This window comes from Pyrgilauda ruficollis, unplaced genomic scaffold (assembly GCF_017590135.1).
Source record: "Pyrgilauda ruficollis isolate IOZ18807 unplaced genomic scaffold, ASM1759013v1 scaffold154, whole genome shotgun sequence".
In the NCBI taxonomy this organism is placed as follows: Eukaryota; Metazoa; Chordata; class Aves; order Passeriformes; family Passeridae; genus Pyrgilauda; species Pyrgilauda ruficollis.
Window position 1 is genome coordinate 736,815 of NW_024514099.1, and position 19,176 is coordinate 755,990.

At 38.4% G+C, this 19,176-nt stretch overlaps 1 protein-coding gene across 11 annotated transcripts in view; it reads left to right on the forward strand.

The window, feature by feature from the left end:
* The first annotated feature begins 845 nt into the window (after window positions 1-845).
* The window catches only part of IL15 (interleukin 15), a 43,539-nt gene continuing 25,208 nt past the window's right edge, over window positions 846-19,176 (forward strand). For 2 of the 11 annotated variants that reach the window (XM_041461796.1, XM_041461794.1), the window contains exons 1-2: window positions 862-1,253; window positions 11,295-11,424. In XM_041461796.1, the coding sequence (XP_041317730.1) occupies window positions 11,362-11,424 (63 nt within the window). In that variant the 5' untranslated portion in view covers window positions 862-1,253; window positions 11,295-11,361. Of the gene's footprint in view, window positions 1,254-2,879; window positions 2,920-11,294; window positions 11,425-19,176 lie in introns of all 11 variants that reach the window. The other 9 variants (XR_005954672.1, XM_041461798.1, XM_041461797.1 and 6 more) reach the window with 7 other exon arrangements.

Consider the following 19,176-nt stretch of genomic DNA (forward strand, 5'->3'; position numbering starts at 1 on the left):
AATATGCCAGCACAGTGAACTAACTGGTACTGTTTTATAAGTAGTGTTCCTGAAAAAAATATTATTTCACTGAGAAACAAGAAGGAAATGCCTAGCTCCAGAAACTCATCTCTTCTTCAGTAAGGAGCCAGTAATTTCTACAACCCTGTCATTTAGCTGCAGAATATTTTTACCAGCTCTCAGTGGGAGATGCACAGAATAACAACTAGCGCCCAGAACAGCACAGCCGAGGATGTCAAAAAGATTGCACAGAGATCAAGAACTGTTTTCACTGTTGCCTCTTGAATGCATGAACCTTACATAGGATGGCTCCTGGAAACCTGACAGTACTCCTGGGGAGCTGCTAAGCTTTATCTTCAAGACATTCAAGTTTACCTCAAGGAACAAAAGGTTTTTTGTGATGAGGTGTCTAGGCAGGACTTTAGCTGTACAGCTGCCATTCCCAGTGATTATTATAGACCCTAAACCTCCACTTTTCTTTACAGCTAAAAATCTAAAATTCAGTATTTCAATGCAATTTTCAGATTAATCTTTTCATTCTAAGGATACTCTTCTGCTGGTCTATCCCACCTTCCTGCCCTGTTGTTCCACAGCAAGCCAGATGAAGAAGCCTTTTGGAGAAGCTCTTCTCTGTCCTCATAATCTTCTTCCATGGCTTCTTGGTGTTGTCCTGAAGGCCGCTGCATTTTCACTTCTAAGGCAGCCGCGCCAGTAAAAAAAAAACCACTGTTCTCGTTGGAAAGAGGAGGAGTCACAGCACAAAGCTACAGTGTCTGCTTCCAAGGTAGGCAACTTTGCCCAACCCTGGTCAGAAGGTTACACTTAAGTTACCAGGCGCAGCAAAAAGGGCACAAACCATAAACCTTCTTCCCTTTAGGGAAGGCTAAGCTGGAATGTCCAGGAAGGTCCATGCTTCAGATAGCAATCAGCCAGCTGCCTTTCGTGTTTGGCAGTCACTTGCCTGCCTTCTAAATTGTAGGCATATGTATTTCCCCGCAGTTCTTTCTGTGTTGTTTTGTTTAGGTTTTTTTCCCCCAAGTTTGAAAGTTGCTAGGAAATGGCAGTAGGAAATCCCTGCGGTCTGCTCTTTGTCCTGAGAATAACTTCTACCTTATTAGATACATATTTATTTATGTAACAACTGAAAGTAAAACAGAATGGAGGAGGGGGTGGAGCATTTGCTGCTGTCACTTGTGCAAACCTTATCCTAACTTCTGTGTCGTGTCGACTTGCTGCTCAGCACTCCAAGATTTGTGAGTATTTCACAACTTTTGACATCCTCTTGTTTTCTTTTTTTCTTCGTTAGAAAGATGAGGGAACTTAGAGCTTAGTTTCAAATTATTAAATGTTTTTAAAAGCCATCTAATAAGATTTCTTATGAAAGACATAGTTTAAGTACTGTATTTAAACTTGCACTTGGCACCTGTTTCTCTGTTTCTGCTGTGTTAGAGAAATCAGCAAATAGAGAAAACTGGTGCTAGCCTTTGAAAATTTGTCATTGTTTCCTAACAAATTCACTCAGCAAAAATGAGGAGAAAACAAAGCTACTGCTCTGAGCCTCGTTTAATATAGCAGAGGCAAAAATCTGGGAGAAAAGTTATTTACTTCTTAGTGTAAACAGTTGAAAGAGCATTAAATGCAGGCAGAGAACAGAAAATCTGCAGGCAGTGCAATCTTACTGAAAACAGTGACAGAGTTTCTGTAGATGATAGCAGTGTTATAGAGAGATTTTAGTCAGTAGTAAACAAGAGTAAACATATGCACTGGTGAGTGTTGTTAAAAATAACACTTTCTACCTAGTCATAGAATCATAGATTCATATAGGTTGGAAAAGAGGCAGAGATGTGGGGAACAGAATCTTGTCAGAGATTGTATTGTCACAACCTGAAAAATTATATCTGTATAAGTCTAATAGGAAATTCTCCTTCCTGTGCACAACCACTATCTTGCAATTCCTTCTGAATAAAGAAGAAATTTTTAGGCAACTTACTTTTAAGAGAGTCTTATACTGTGGAGAAAACTCCTGACGATAATTATCACAGCATGTTTGGCTATACTTTCCAAATAGTACATAGTGAAGTGCTTCCTTTGTCTCTCAGAGTGTTTAATTCTATTTACAGTTACAGATTAATTTGGCATATACCAGTTAAATGGAAACATACCACTAGTTATTTTGTCTTGGAAGAAGATAACTGTAGATTAATATAGTCTAAACAAACATCTATTAACTAGCTCAAACAGATATTAACTAGCTCAATAGAGGTGATAAATTTGGGAGTCTAGTGGGCTGTTTGAAGCTTAGAGTCTTTATAGCTGTGCCCTGCTCTACACCAGCACCAGAGGGCAGCAGTGGGCAATCCCTGGAACAGGGGCTAGCGCTCTGGGAATGGGGATATCCGGGCGTGTGAGAGAAACAAACTGCTGGAATCTCCAGACAAGCCCTGCATGACACAGGGGATTCCTGCTTCTCTGCCTGACAAAGCACAGTGACTTAAGAGATGGAGGAATGTTGACAGGCTCCTGCATGTCTCATCTGCTACTGCCCCAGCGCTCCAGGTGACCTGGCACATGAGGTGAGAGGCTCTGCAACAATAATGGAATGGAACAATAATGAGGAGGATGGTCCAATCTGGTTTGGAGTTGTCACTAAAGTTAATTCAGTCTGTGCCCCCTGTCAAAATTACTTACATAAAAAGAAAAAAAGGCAGATTGGTGTCATAGAAGATCCTTTCTGAAAGGAACAGAAAGACCCATATGCAGACCAGGCAGGCTTCTTCAGGAAGTCTGCATCCTTCCCGGGGCCTGGGTTAAAGATGTAAAGTGAAAGTGTCGCCCTGTGGCACAACCCTTTGGTTATTATCCAATTTCTGTTTTTACAGGTAGACAGTGATGAAGTTGCAACAGGAAATTCAAGGGCAAGTAAGAGACTCCAGGGCCTTGGGATGATTGTTAAGGGATCAGGAGTACAACTGTCACTGTCCTCTATCCATCCTGTTGCAGGGAAGGAATGGTACAATCCAACAGACCAATACTTGGCTCCAAGTAGTGTCACCTACAGAATTTAGGGATTTTGATCATGATTTGGTCTACTTAACACTAGACCTTCTGGCAGTGGATTGGGTACATCTGTCCCAAAGGAGGAAAAGGATCTTTGCGCAGAAATTAACAGGGCTTATCAAAACAACTTTAAACTAAAATGGGGAAAGTGGTAAAATCAGGCTCACTAGAGGCAAACTTGAAGGTAGCCCACCAGTTTTTGAGTGACTATGTGCTAGCGAGTTCCTTCTGTCCACCAGTGAAGGCAGGGGATGGAGATCCATATGGCAAAAAAGACACAAAGGTCAGTGATGTTTTAGAAACCATGGAAGCACCTGAGAATGGTCATGTAAGAATTAGAGTTTCTCTCCCCAAGGAGGTGGTGAAATCAGCAGCTCAGCTGAAGTGTCATTACACCAATGCACACAACATGAGCAAACAGGAGGTTAAGCAGGAAGAAAATTAGGAGGGCCAAAACCCAATTGCAGCTTTATCTGGCTACTGCCCTAAAAGACACACAAAAAAAATTTCTGTGAATACTTCAGCTACGGGACCAGACCTGTCAGTCTGACTGTGCTGCTGGGGAAGGCCATGGAGCAGATAATCTTGAGTGCTATCCAGTAACAAGTACCAGGGCAACCAGAGGATCAGGCCCAGTCAGCAAGGCCATAAGGCAAGTCCTGCTTGTCTTATCTGATTCCCCTCTACAACAGTCTTCTGAAGAAACTGGATAGTCATGGGTTGAACTGATGTACTCTTTGCTGGGTGAAAAAACTGGCTGGTTACCCAAGCCCAGGATGGTGGTGAATGGAATTAAACACAGCTGGCAGCCAGTCACCAGTGGTGTTCTCCAGGGTTTAGTCCTGGGGCCAGCCCTGTTCAGCATCTTTATCAATGGTCTGGATAAAGGTGTCAAGTACATCCTCAGTCTGTTTGCAGATGACAAGTTGGATGGGAGTGGTGACCTCCAGGAGAGTAGGAAGGCTCTGCAGAGATCTGGACAGGCTGGATCAAGGGACTGAGGACAACTGTTTGAGTTTCAACAAGGCCAGGTGCACAAGTTCAATCCCATGCAACACTGCTGACTTGGGGCAGAGTGGCTAGAAACCTGCCTGGTGGAAAAGGACCTAGGGGTACTGGTTGACAGCAGCTGAGCATGAGCTAGCTGTGTCCAGGTGGCCAGAAGGCCAATAGCATCCTGGGTTGTAACAGGGATTAGCGTGGCCAGTAGGACCAGAGCAGTGATTGTACTCAGCACTGGTGAGGCCATACCTTGAGTGCTGTGTCCAGTTCTGGGCCCCTCACTGCAAAAAAGACACTGAGGTGCTGCAGCGTGTCCAGAGAAGGACAATGGAGCTGGGGAAGAATCTGGAACACAAGTCCTGTGAGGAGCAGCTGAGGGAGCTGGAGGTGTTTAGGCTGGAGAAATGGAGGCTTGAGCGTAACACTATTGCTCTCTACAAGTCCCTGAAATGAGGTTGTAGCCAGGTGGAGATTGATCTTTTTTCCCCAATGAAATAACCCCAAGTTGTGCTAGGGAAGGGTCAGATAGAATAATACAAAAAGTTTCTTCACCTAGAGTGCTCAAGCATTGGAACAGGCTGTCCAGAGAAGTGGTAGAGTTACCAACACTGAAGATCTTTAAAGGACACCTAGGTGTGGTGCTCGGGATAATGTCTGGATTCAATCATCTTAAAAAGGTCTTTTCCAACTTAAACAATTCTATGATGTAATTACGAATGCTTTATGTCTTGCTGTCATTATGAATGTTTGAATTCTCTGGAAAAAATAAGACTACGGTCAGATCCTGGGGAGATCAAAGGACCCTGAGCAATTCAATGTGAATCAAGCAAAAGACATTTATTGTGCTTCTAAACATTGTTTATATTTACTTCCTATCTTGGTCTACACAGTCACACATTGTTTAATTGGTAGCTCTGCTTTGTCCATGCATCTCTTGATTGGTATCTCTACTTTGTCCACGAGGCAAGCATGCATCTCTTTCTTAATCTAGTTGGTAGATGCTGTAAGCGTAATTTTACTCGGGTTGACACCCCTTTGTCTGTCAGCAACTTTTCTGTTTCTTCTTTCTTCTTGCAACATCAGCTTTTTTATCCACAAATATGACCTTGTTCTTTAGTTCCAGAAGGTTAGGCTGATTCATTTAGTACATGTCCATTTTCCTGTAAATATGATCCTACAAGATCCATTCTAAGGCTGCCTAAGAGTTCACTGAAAATGGAGAAGGGTCACAGGGGACAGAGGTACAAGCTGATGTGGAATAGTTGGGAAGTATGGATAATATAATGCTAGATTTTTTCTTATGAGTGAAAAGTTTATCCTCAGCTTCCAGTATCTTTCACGCCATGGACAGTGATATATTTGACAAACCTCCTAGTGTCAGTTCAGGGTTCTGCCAGAACATTTCCCTTTTCTGTGCTCAGAGAGTTCAGCTTGTGCAGCCAGCACAGCAGGGAGAAAGGCAGTCTGGAACAGCTGGCTATGAGACATTCCATTCTATCCAAACAGTGTGGTTTGTGACCCAGAATGGGTCACTGCTTTGCAGGCCAGCACAGTACTGCTGCTTGCAGGGATCAGGGAAGCGCAGCAGCGCATACACAGTTTTTGGAACAAACTTCTTAGTCTGCACAACTAACATTTATTCCTCCTGCTTTTTTACATGACTCAGTCTTATTGATATACTCTCTATTTCAACACTGAACCGTCACTAGGAGCTAAAACCCAGGAGAGTGAATACTCATGCATTCCTTTTTTTTTTTTTTTTTGAGGCTTTTCTGTGCACTTAAACACTCATAATGAAAGATAGTGATTTTAAAGGTTATTTTAACTACAGGACTGTAATTCACTGCCAATTCTCATTATTATAATACATTCCCAATTCTCTACACCAAATTATAGTGCTAGGCAAAACAAGAACATCCCAAACATGTTCATTTGCTCTCCATGCATGCTAAAATTTTCCTAATTTTGAAAAGTATTTTAAAAGTAATTGCTTCAAAATGGAGGGAGGAAATCCCTACTCTCAGTTACTTATTATCTCTGATTTCTCAGAGAAATGTTTATGAAGCAAAATCTCATTTTCTATAGCAGTTCCCAAATTTAAAGACATTTTCTCACTCAGCTGAAGTGTCTGATTCCCATTTTACAGGTTTTTATAGGAGAGAAATTCATTCCAAGAATGAATACTGACATATTAACAAACAAGGTGATAGAGTTTGTTTCTGCAAAGAGCAAGCTCTAGTGGAAAGCACTATTAATGGTTCCCTGTAGGAATACATGCTCAGAACACCTTTTTGAGCCAAGGTTTAATGGGACAGAACCATGTTGGAGGCCCCTGATACCTACACAGACAGATTATTCATTCACAGAGGAAAGAACTTCTAGTTTTATACCATTGATCCCATACCAATTTACCTTCTCACTGCCTCTGTGCCAAACAGAGAAGGTTCCTGCACACTGGAAATTCCTGTGCTCTTGCTGGTCCAGTGCTGTTCCCAATATGGGTCCTGTGATCCTGTGCTCAGAATGAACCTGAAGGCAGGACCAGAAGAGAAGGGCATTTCATCCAAGCTGCCTGTACTTTATCAGTGTAAACAGAGATTCCACTTGACCAGGGCTGAGTGTCACCCTTGAGATAATAGTCTGTACAACTCTCTGAGAAGTCTGGTCTAGGATTTCCTCCACATCCTTTAACCGACTTGGGTCCTGTTCTCCATCATCCATCAGGATTTATGGGTGGCTAGGGCTAAATTTTTATATCATGATGAGAGCACAATGAATACAGTCACCTTGGCAGCTAATAAAAGCTTTCTGTCTTCCATTCATAAACCAATGCACTACTGTAAAATAAGGAAACTGATTCCTATTTATTTACTTATTATTTCCCTTAGAAATTAGTGAGGAATAGCAGAAATATTTGGAAGCCATCAGGAGATGTACTACATAATTAAGCTGTTGTCCCTGCTGATAAGTTATTATAAGCAGGTTACCAGATATTTGCATCATTACAAATTATCATACAGTATTTCATATTATAACAGATGAGGCAGGTCCTTAGTGGGAGCATAGGTTGATCATTCAGACATTGTTGATACAGCTGCTACACATTACAACTGAACAATTTAATAGTTTACCAATTGACTGTAAGGTCAATGCTTATATATTCTTCACAAAAAAATGGTGGATGGAGTTTTTTTGCCCACTGAGGAATTGCTTTTAAAAGACTGTTTTATAAAAATATATGTAGACCAAAAGGGTTGCACTCTGTAGTAGCTTAAAAAGTCTTATGCCAAAGTTGCTAATCCAGCCCACTCATGGCTAAAATTTATCAAATATATTAGGATTTTTTTTGTAAGTAAAAACTTAAAGAGAAGAATATTTACTGGCTGCAATTCATTTTTGAGTAGATGGACCATCATATTCTAAACTGCTAGTCAGGAATGATTCCCACTGCACCTTTCTATGGCTGCAGTGTCTTCCAGAAGGCAGTGAATGTCAAGTGTTGGTAATTTTCTTCCCTGGAGTTTAAGCTATAAATAAGGGCAGTGTGGGAAAGTTTATTGTCTCTGCTGGAGAAAGAACCTGATCTCATTGACTGTGTCGTGTCACCATCTGCCATGGACTGTGTTTGTGAAGATACAAATTAGACAATGCAGGTGTTGAGCTAAAAATCTTGTGAAGAACATATATAGTAGAAGACCCATTTTTGGTAAAAGAATAACAAGAGTGACAAGGTTTACTTCACATATCTTAAAACTAATTTTAACTGTTAATATGTTGTTAACATACTATTAACATTGGTTCTTTTTTGGTTGATAAGCAACATGATAGAAAGTTGGGCATGAACTCTGCAGCCTCTTTTGATGCTGCATTGGCTAATTAAGAATTATGGCACCTCCAGCAGTGGGGCCTGCATATTTTCTGGCAAGTGACAAAACTGCTGTCTGTTTTCTTGTAAGGGAAGAAGCCCTTACCTGCCCTTCCAGAACTAAGAAATTCTCTATGGGAATCTGTGTGCCTGACTTCTGAAAGCTGCAGCTGGTTACTGCCGCCAATTTACTTGTAAAAGGAAAAGCTATCAACATGAGCACACTTGCTCAAAAATAATGAATTATATCTGTTAGTATAAGCCATACAGTCAAGTTGGCTCAGGCTGAATGTCAAATTAACCTCAGGCTGAATGCCATGAAAATAATAAAGACAGAAGAGGCATACCTGTTAGAACAATGGTGCGTAGTGTGCTTATAAGAACACAGGAATGTGAGTCACAGTGGCTCTGTACTCTACAAAGTACTGTAACCTTTGTCAGAAAAACAAGTGCAGTTTATTTCCTTGACAGTGTACTTTGGCAATGGTGTAGCTCCTAGAGTTTTTCTTTATGCTGCTTCTTGGAAGGATGAATAGGTCAATTGTTGCTTCACATTCCTGAGGTTTGATTAATGCTGGAATTATGATTAGTTGTACTTGGGGCTGCCACATGGAGTGGAGAGGCTGGGCAGCAGAGAGGGCGAGAGGAGGGTGGCATTGGGAGCTCACCTGGGATTACACTGGTGACTGTTCTCAGCCTGCTGATTCCAAAGGTAAACCTGTCCTGCAGTGACCAACACTAGATCCTGGTGATGGCCAAAGCCATCACACTGGGGTTCACATATGCTGCCTCACTGCCTACAGCTTTGTTTCCCTAATTTTGTTTAATTTTCAATAATTTTTATTGACAAAAAAAAGATCTACAACCTTAGCTACACTATCTTAGTAATTACTTACATGGGCACAAGAAATGTGATTTTACACTGGCCAGAATATATATGTACACACAGACACACAGACATTATATATATATATATATATGCCACATACCTGTATATTACCCATTTTTGTCTTGATCATGGATTAGTTAATTTTTTTCGAAAGGATAAGAAAAGAGGAATTTCACTCTACAAATGCAAAAATATTGGAAGAACCTAAATATTTTGGGCCCAATATGTGATACCTAGGGATACATTTTTATTTTTGTTTTAAGTGATTGTTTAGCATTCTCTAGGATTGTCTGTGTTCACTTTAGCCCCCAGTGTGTTCTGGTGCAGCTGTGAGGAATTGCAGCCACTTTGAACTACGCTCTTCAAGGACATATATTTCTTCATGCTGTAACATCTTCCCTGGAGAAACCTGAGCTAGCATCTGAGCTAGCTGACTATAGCAACCAGAAATATTTGCTTGGGGAGCATGAAGCATCCCATCCTAGGGGCAGATATGCAAAGCCACTAAATGGGAGGATTTCTTGTGAGACAGAACTCAGAAAATTATTGCTGCTTGTGAAAAATCTGTGTTAAGGAGTTTGCCCAAATCACAGAAAGATGGTGAGATGAAGGCAAGGAAAAGACTCAGGGCTGCATCCAGCTGCCTTTGTCATTGAACTCAGGTTTTCTTGTGTCTCCTTTTCTACACAACTTTTTGGTCAAACAAAGCCATTTATACAGGGGTTTGGTTTTGTTTTTTTTCCAGGAGCTTGGTCCACTCAGTGAAAACAATCCATTTGGTTTACAAACACTGTATGAGAAAAAGGAAATCATTATATCATACTCTGATTAAAGATTTAATACCTTTTTATAGTTATGAAGTCATGGGAAGGCAGTGAGCATGGGACTGAGTTTGAAGTTGAGTAGAATATGCTTTAGTGATCATAAATCCTTCTACTTCTGCTACTCTCAAACTTTCTCCTTCCTTTCACTTCAACCATGTCTTACTTCTTTGCTGTGTTCTCCATCCAGTCATACAACTCAAATTCCACTTCTGTGAACCAGCAGCATCACTGATTTCTGCTCCTAAGCCTTCACAATGCTGTTCCTGTAGAAAGCCTATGTACACAAACACAAAAAGTTCTGCTTGTCTTGGAAGCTCTGAGATGGAATAGGTCAGTGAAGAAACTGCTGGAGACCACCTACACAATGCCAAAAAATCTCTTCTGCAATTATGTAAATAAAATAAGCCACTCAGGACTTGACGAAGTTTGTGCAGGTTTTCTAGGCTGCCAAAGTTGAAAACACTACCACAAAGCACAGCTTCAATTAAATACTTATAAACAGTATATATATATATATGTGAAAGAAATGCATATTTCCTGCTAATTTGTTTTTGGAAATGAGTGAATTACTCCTTTAAAGGGACTTAAAAGAAAATCACTACCCTGAGTAAATAATTAATTGTAGAAAATTCCAGCTCGAATAAGTTCATTTTGATCAAAATACAGGTAACTGAAACTGAGTCTTATTGTTTGAGACCTAGCTGCTGAACGGCTACAAAACTGGCAATAGTGCCTTTACACATTACAGAAACAAGACTGTGTTCTCAGCCCATATCTCTGAAATTCTCTGTGCTTAATTTTCTGAGAAGACAATGCTTATGCAATCACACATCTGTGTGTATTTTCATATTTCCATCCTCCACCATATTTCTTTTAATTCAAGGACTAATTTCATTGTATAGTTCATATTTGGAAGAGGCACATACAGGACCCTTCTTCAAGCCTCCCACCTAAAGCTCGGCTAACTTTGAAATCACAGCAGGTTGCTCCAGCTTTGATTGATTTTTCAGTACCTCTGAGGATGGAGCTTCTTCAGCTTCTACAGGGAGCCTCCTTCACACATTTATTTTCTTGCAGATTATGTTGGAACTACTTTTATAAAAATACTAATATTAATGTCCAAATAAGCTGTTCTGTCAACATGCTTTCATTTTCTGCTGTGTCTCTTTGAGCTCTTGCTATGAGTAAAAAATCTATTGCTTGAACAAAAATTAGCTTGTTTCTCCAACCACAAAACTTGCAAGATTTGAACATGAATCTAGGGAAAAAATTATAAAAGAAAAGTGAAACCTTCCAATTTTATTTTATTGTGCCATCTGTAAAAAGGTAATAAAAAGGGCAATGAGCTTGTTAGACAATCACCATGATTGTCTTGAGAAATCACAAAGATTACCCATTGCTGACAATACATCTTTTCCAGGGGAACCCCTTTATGCTACAGAATTCAAATATAGGATTCTACTATCTAAATAAAAATAACCTTTTCAAAAACTCTGCCTTGTGTTTTCCATTGATTTAGAATACATACAGGGGACTTGCAGAAGTTACTCACAAAATTTCAGAGGCTTCCTACTTTGAATGATCTTAATGGATAGGCTGAAAGCCACTCAGAAATCTATTGTGGCTTTATACTTACATTTTTTCCCCCCACATATAGGTCCCAAAATGTAGTTTCCTGATCCAGATGCTGTTATTCTCTTCTGAGTAATGGTCCAGCAGGCAGGATGCTGGGGAAGGCACAGCAAACACAAAACTCTGCTGGAGCATTGAGCAGGCTGCAGGGTCAGGTAAGGATCATTTAAACAACATGACATTTTTTCAAATTTCAGCAAAGCTTTTAATGTTATTTTGCAACCCAACATGAAAAGTAGGTAATAAAGCAAATTTAAGGCTTGGAAACATCTCCAGTATTTTAGATTAAATCCTTACACTCTATAATTTTTACGTTGGTTTTTCCACTACTTGTTGTTCAGTTTTACCAGAATTACGTCGTAAATAGGTCTGAGTTTTTTTCACATTCATATTTTTCAGTTGATTTGTGGCACAGCAAATTCTAGCCAACTTTTCTGCTCGGTCCTAATCCCTGTGTCTGGCTGATATTTCACAACATGTGAGGCCAAAACCCCTGACCTTTGAGAGTATTTACACTCTTTACTGTGGGGTGAAATCCTTAAAAGTGTCCAGCCTCTGTAGCACTCTTCAGAGCTCCCCACACATCTCCTAGATGATTCAGTAGCAGTTGCATTTCCTGTAGGTGGTGTGGCCAGGTGACCTTTTTATAACCCCGAAGTCATTAGCTTTTGGTGTTGTCCCAAAGCAGGTTGTGCAACAGGCAGATTCACACACAGACATGAGGTAATTAGACATACTTACAATTCTGTCCAGAAATGGAGGCTGGATGTCACCTCCACAAAGCCAGCACAACGACTATTGAAACTCTTCACAATTTATAAAATTTTAGCAAACAGAGGCATTAATGTTCATTGGCTATGAGTCACATAGTTCTCTTATTCATATTAATTCTTCTTTTGGTTGATGATTCTTATGTTAATTAGTCCTATGCTCAGTCTTTCTCATCTTTTATGCTGGCTTTCCAGTAGTTTTTCTACAGAAGTCACAAAACCAATTAATCATCTCAAATTTGAGTTAATTACTGATTACCCAATTGCTTTGTATGATCTCATGCAAAGTGCCAGAGTGATTGCATCAGTCTAAGCTTTTATTAAAAGCATGAAAATATAGACCTCCTGATTTTGGAGAAAAATTTGGAACTCAAGTGTCACCAATGAAAGCTATGGAAAATTGGAAGCAGGTAATGAGTCACTGTCTTGAGAGCATGCCAGTTCTTCCACAATGATTGCCAGTAATACATGCAAATAACCTAAGGTTATTTACTCTTCTAAGGCTGTGAAAAAATCAAATGCATGACAAACAAATAAGTATTTACACTGAGAATTTCAAATGCACATTCAGCCAGTGTTGTTTTGACTACAGGATTTCCTCAACAGCTCTTAAAAGAATATAAAAAGTCATTACTCTTGTAGCAGAGATGCAGACACAGGATTGAATGACTAGCAGAAAACAAGTTTGTTTTGCCATATGGTCATACTAATGTTTCCTCTGTTATGACTTACCTATTTAAATGCCTTCGTCCTTCATGATAAATTAAAACATCTCATTTGTTCTGGAAGCAATTCTGTTAGCTCCCAAAGACAGTGAACATTTTAAAATACAACTGTACCAGTACCCCTTTAAAGGTATATGCAAGTTTAATATTTTTTGCCATTAATTTATCATCTCTTAAATTAACAATTTTATGCTGTTTCTTATATTTATACACAGTCAATGATTAAGGTACAAACAAAAAGACAACATCCTTCTCAATAAGGTTTAGTTTCTAAAAACAGGTGTAACACCCAGCCAGATATAGCATAGAGGTGTAACATCTATGTTGTGTCCCTTAAAAGAATTAAAAGTGCAGATAAATTGAAAATATAAATCATAGTAGAATAATCTACTGTTAGGAAAAAAGCTGAGGGATTCCAACCACTAAGAATAAATGTATCGTTGTGCACTCTGATTGTTTTGTACATATTTTTTCCTTTAAATCTTTTATAATCATTAAGGACTTGAACTATATGATGCTTTCTAGATGAGCTATCTTTTCATTTGTTTTCAATGCAGATTATTTATATAAAATAGTCTTTAAAACTACTGCACAAAAACTAACTTAAGTACACTCTGATATCAGAAGTTTCAGAACAGTTTCCAGAGATCAGCTTAAAGAGGTATCACTCTTTGCAGAGCAGGCAGGTAGTTACAACATTAGCAGAAATTTAGGAACCAAGGTTCACAGTCAGTTTCCCAGAAATCAGATCAGCCTTCCATTACCAAAATGGCTGAGTAACAGAATCTGTCTGTTGGCCACTTTGTTATGAGTTATCTTCATACACCTGAAGAAAAGAGGCCATAAACAAAAAGTTAGAAAGTAGCTGATCCTTCGGAACTTGACAAGGAAGCAAAGGAGATGTTAATCTATAGGCTCACAAATAACCCCTTACCCAAGGTACTGAAGAAGCTCCTGTTCAGGGCAAGTCTGTGAGCTGTGGTGCTCTTCCGTGGTTCTAGAAGGTCACTGTTAAGGAGATTGCTGGATGAGTTTCACCTGACATGCTTCTTTAGTATAAACCATTAAACTAACATAGCAGTGAGAACAAAATTAAAAAAGAGTGAGGAGATGTATGTTTCATCTGGTGTATTTCTTCACTGATTCTAAGAGCCACTAGTGCAAGCAGGATTTTTCTCCTGTCCATGTTCCATTAACTTCAGTCCTCTGACATCCCTGGCCAAAGCTGGAATCTGGCCTTTTTTGCAAAGCTGAATGAAGATGTGTTCTGCCTCCAAGTTTTCCAGATGGTAGTGGGAACAAGGGGAAGACCATGAAACAACCATTCCATAACTTATGAAAAACACAATTTTCATCATTGTTGCCAAGGAGAAATGGATGTAATATTTTATGTTTCCTAGCTCCCAAGTGAGGATAACAAACAAAGTCTCTTCCATGGGTCATTCTACAGTCTCTTGAGATCCTCCTGCCTGCATATTTTGTCTGGTGACTGAATCACAGGCACAGCAGTGGAGTGATATCATATGAGTGTCCAGCACATATTTGTGAATCACTGTTCTTTCACAACATTCAGTGGTAGTTACCCAAGCCGAGAAATAATACTTTCCTGAATTAAGTTATACTAGGTAAAGTTTATTCAAAGGTTTTTGTTTTTGGGTTTTTTTTTTCCCCTGGAGGAAAGAGAGAAAAATGTCACCATGGTGACTTACTTTCAAATGAAAGCAAATTCAAGTGGCAGTGTACTAGCACTTTAATTAAGAAAATTTCCCCCTCTAAACACAATCTAGAAGTTTTACTTCATTCCAAGACAGGTGATTAATTAAGTCCTTTCACAGGGAATGTGGGATTTTGTTGGACTGACTACAATCACAATCCCCTAGTAGTTTCTAACAGATATCCTGGGGAGGTTAGACAGCAGTTGAGGGACGAAAAGACCTCACAGTGGCGTTTGTATGTACTGATTTAAGGAAAACAGGTATGGAAATAACAGTTTCTTCAATTAATTCTGTTAGTTATAAAATGTAGAGTTTGTATTAAAACGTATCTTTGTCATGCAATTCTCTTTTCTACCCTCTCAGACAGCTTCCAACTAAACTTCTAAAGAAAAGGCTGCTATAAATGTAGCTGTTTCTCCTGCAATATGACACAATGCACCAGATTATTTATGTCTCACAATACTCTTTGCAAAATAGAGTTATTAACCTTTATGTCTTGGCTGACTTCTTGTGTGGGTATTTTCCCTCTCTCTTGAATCCTAAGTATGCTTTTCTTCACATCTCCTTGTCTTACATTCAGGCAAACTTTTCAGCAGAGAGCCTTGATTTGCATGATTTGTGCTCTTCTCTCTCCTTAATTGGTCTGCAATTTTTCTCATTTAACCAGTTGTTTGTGTTTCCTAGAATCTATCACTGCACACAAGTAGAGAGACTGCTCCTGTGACTTCCCATTTCCCACAGAAACAAACCATATAACTACATGTTTTTCCTTTTTAATTTTGTTTTATTACAATTCCAGACAAACACAGTATTATTTAATGGACTACAGCTTTTTGCCTGCTCCTTTTGTTTCATACAAAAGAGATATATCTTGCCTCATTATCTTGTTCCACACAGTTAGAGACTAACCCCATTTTCCTGTTCCCTTGCTTCTATTCAGAATGAGAGGTTGTGCTATAATTTACATTATCTTAGAATTTTCAAGCATATTTTGATGGATTCAGTCAATCAAAGATACAGCTCTCTGGGCTACTGAAGAGGCCTGATTTTAAAGTTTTTTTGTAGTAAATGATGTGAATTTCATTTTGTATCATGACACTAATGCAAAGGGGAGATGATAATATATCAGCATTAAGGTCTGGAATCATATGAATCAACTACAAAATTTCTTATTCTATCTGCTGCTGATTTGCAGGTAAAATTGCCCATTTAGCTTGAGAGGTATGCTGTGGCATTTTAGGGGCATGTGTCTTCATGCCCTTGTGACTGGAATAGAGTTAATTTTCTTCCAAGTACCTGGTACAATGCTGTGTTTTGGAACTGAGATGAGAATAATGTTAATAAAACTCAGGTTTTAGTTGTTGCTAAGTAGAATTTATGCTGATTTGTGAGGACATTTTATCCTAAGATTGACCATTTTTGCTATCTTTGGAGCAGGATGGTTGTTTACCTGAAAATGTACATTGGCATTCAAGAGTGTGGGCATAAACCCAGGCTAAAAAACTCTACTATAGGTATCTGCTGTTACCGTTTGTATTGTCTCTAGCTGATTAGAACACCAAGTATAGCTTTCCTTTGTTGCATTTAAATTTAACTTTTCTCATGTCCTACTTTTGAAACAATTCCTTCTTTTTCCTGTCTTTTTCCTTCTTCTTCTTCTTTTTTTTTTTAATTTTTTTTTTTTTTTTGGACAGAACCCTTACTCATCTCCTGTCCTCATGTAACTGAAAATAACTCTCAGATTCATAAGATTTTATGGTTGCTGTAGATTATTTTGCATAATTTAAATGAAACATGAATATTTCAGGTCTCATTTTAAACTGTGTGCAATTTCAGGATACACAGGTCACAGTGAGGACAAAGTAGTTTTCTAGTAGTTTTTCTCCAGCTAAAGATGAACAACCTGGCAATAATGCAAATTTATGTATTTATGCATAACATAAATTGTTATAAATTGTGACAATTTTTAACAAGAAAATTATTTGACTGAAACTCTGAGCAAGATAAAGTGTTGAGAGTGAACTCAAGTTCTGTATTACACTTCGTAAAAGTGACTTTTCAACAACAACATGGTTCAGTAAGTGCTACAAGTCATTCTCTGCTTCAGGTCTTTAGGACCTGAAGGGTTTTGCCAGTACCTTTCCTAAGAGTTCAGTGCTCAAACCGTATCAAAAGTTGGAGCATCCAAAAACTGGGACAGAATGATTTATCTCAAAGCAGCCTATGACACCTGTTTTGTCTGGACTTAAATATCAGAAAACAAAATAGCCTTCATTTAAGTAATAAAAACTAATTTTTATTTCTGTTTATACTTTAATTATTTTCTAAAGGATCATTTTATCTAATTCATATAACCAATTAAAACTTTTGCAAATGGAAAAATCTTTATTTAAACATCCCACTTGGCATTTCTAACCAGAAAGAAACCAAAATGCCATATTTTAAGCAATTTTTTTCAGCTACACTCAGATTCTTAGCTGTTACAAAGGTTTTATCCTATAAAATTGTAAACAACAACTTTTTGCTTTCTAGTTTGTTTTGTAATGTACTTACAATTTTTGTCAGTCTGGATGCCAAAGAAATGGGACTGGAAATAACATGATCAAAGAATATTTGAATCTTGTCTTGTGTGAGTTAAACGTGACTAGCTAAACTATTTCTCACGTAGAATTAAAAAGAGAACATTTTACAAGTAATAGTTATTCTTTTTGCTCACTGTCCCTCAGATTTTCTGAAGGACAAGGAAGCACATTTGCAAAAAATATGCTAAGCATTTGATTAGTATAAATGCTTCACTCTTACTGAAATGAAATAGAATAAACTGGTATTTATCATCCCTTCAGCTGACAACAAACTTGGGTTGGTACTTGGGTTGGTGGGGTGCAACTTTGCTACATGCTCTGAAAAATTTTACACATTCCTGCCTTTGTGTAAAAAGTAATCTTGAAAGTACGCTATATTTTCCCAGGTATCTAGAATTAGTAAACAAAAGCCCATGTTTTTTGTAATTCATCATTGAAAACTAAGAGAGAAGAAATTTGTTTTCTGTCAGCTACATTGCTCAGTTTTGAAATGATGACAATGTTCTCACAATGCCCGGCAAATTGAAAGAAAAATAAAGAGGTCAAGCCCACAAAAAATAAAGTACTTGTTTTCAGGAAAAGGGTAGACATCAGCGTTTCCTCCATTGTAATGTCTGAAAATAATATATATTTTTATTCAATTATTTATTCATTGTGACATTGTGACTTTTAGAAAACTTGATCTGAACTAAAAAAAAGAAAGTTATGTTCTCTTAGGTTATATATGTGGGTAAAACCAGTGCTCTTCAGAAAACTACATTATGAAGATGCCTCATTAACATAATACTTGACATCATATTTTATGTTTAGAAGTTAACAGTGGTGATAAAAATTGAAATGTAAGCTGAAAAAATATTTACACTGAAGAAATTTTTACATAAAATTCTAATAAACTAATTAAAAAGCAAATATTTATCTATGCTGTAAACAGCAGGGGGAAAAGGGCTAGAGAAGTTATAAACTTGCAAATGTTAGCCCCAAATTTGACAAGATTTATAAGCAGTCTCTATTACTGGAAAAAAATGATATATGAGGGAGATATCAATATGCTCTTCCCTTGGTATTCTCAGCTGGAAGTAGATGGAGACATCAGGCTTTGCTTGCTGTCAGCTCTGCTATTCCTAAATTCTGTGTGCTTCTCTAATTCATATTAGGAGCGTGTACCTATTTTAGCCTGTTATGAATATAACCTCATCCTATTACCCATAAGGTATGTACTACCGGAGACAAGCACAGGCTAATGAAATGTCATTTTATGGAACATAATTCTTCCAGCAGGATTTTCTGCAGGCCTTTGAGTATGCAGAAGCTGTGTAAAGAAGTTCTAATACGAAACAGGTCATCAGCGAGATGACTCCTGTGGCCACTCTGATGTGAAAATGTTGCTAGCTGTCTATACAAGTATAAGATAAATATCAATAATGTCCTTCAGGCTCTGAAAGCAAAAGGTAGAAAACCTAGTGGGACAAAAGCAGACACGGCAACTTGCAGGCTCAATGCCCAAGTGTAAAACAAATGAAAGCATTAAATGTAGCCTAATCAATTGCAAGAAAAACTTTCTGAGGCAGCATACAGTAATGACATGAATGCATAATGGAAAAATCAAAAAATTAATTAGGAAGAACATTTTGTTTCCTGGGTCTGAAATGCTGCTGGACCTGTTCTTGCAAAAGCTTGGGAAACTTCAAGGTGTGTTTTCTCATGAGGAGTAGCCTAGTACAATAGTTCAAAAATTCAGCTGCTGGAGCGTAGGAGCAAAAATGAGTGAGCTTAGATGCTTAGAAATGTAAAGTTCCTGGTTTTAGGGAAGGAAAGTGTAAAATCCTTCAGCATGCACATTTCATCCATACTCTGCTATGCTGATTAGCATAGCTGATTTGCATGTCCTGTGGAGAGGGCACAAGGAACACTGGAGAAAGTTTGTGCTCTTTTGAGCCTTCAAATAATTATTTTTGCATTGTTTGCATGGTCAACAGCTCTGGTTTTTGTTTGGGAGTTGGTGTAATCTATCAAAGTAGCTAGAATGTGCTGATGTGTTCACTCTGACCTGAGACACATGCAACACAACCACATTTTGTTCTGCTTTTGTTTCCCTTCTGGAAATAGACAACCGAT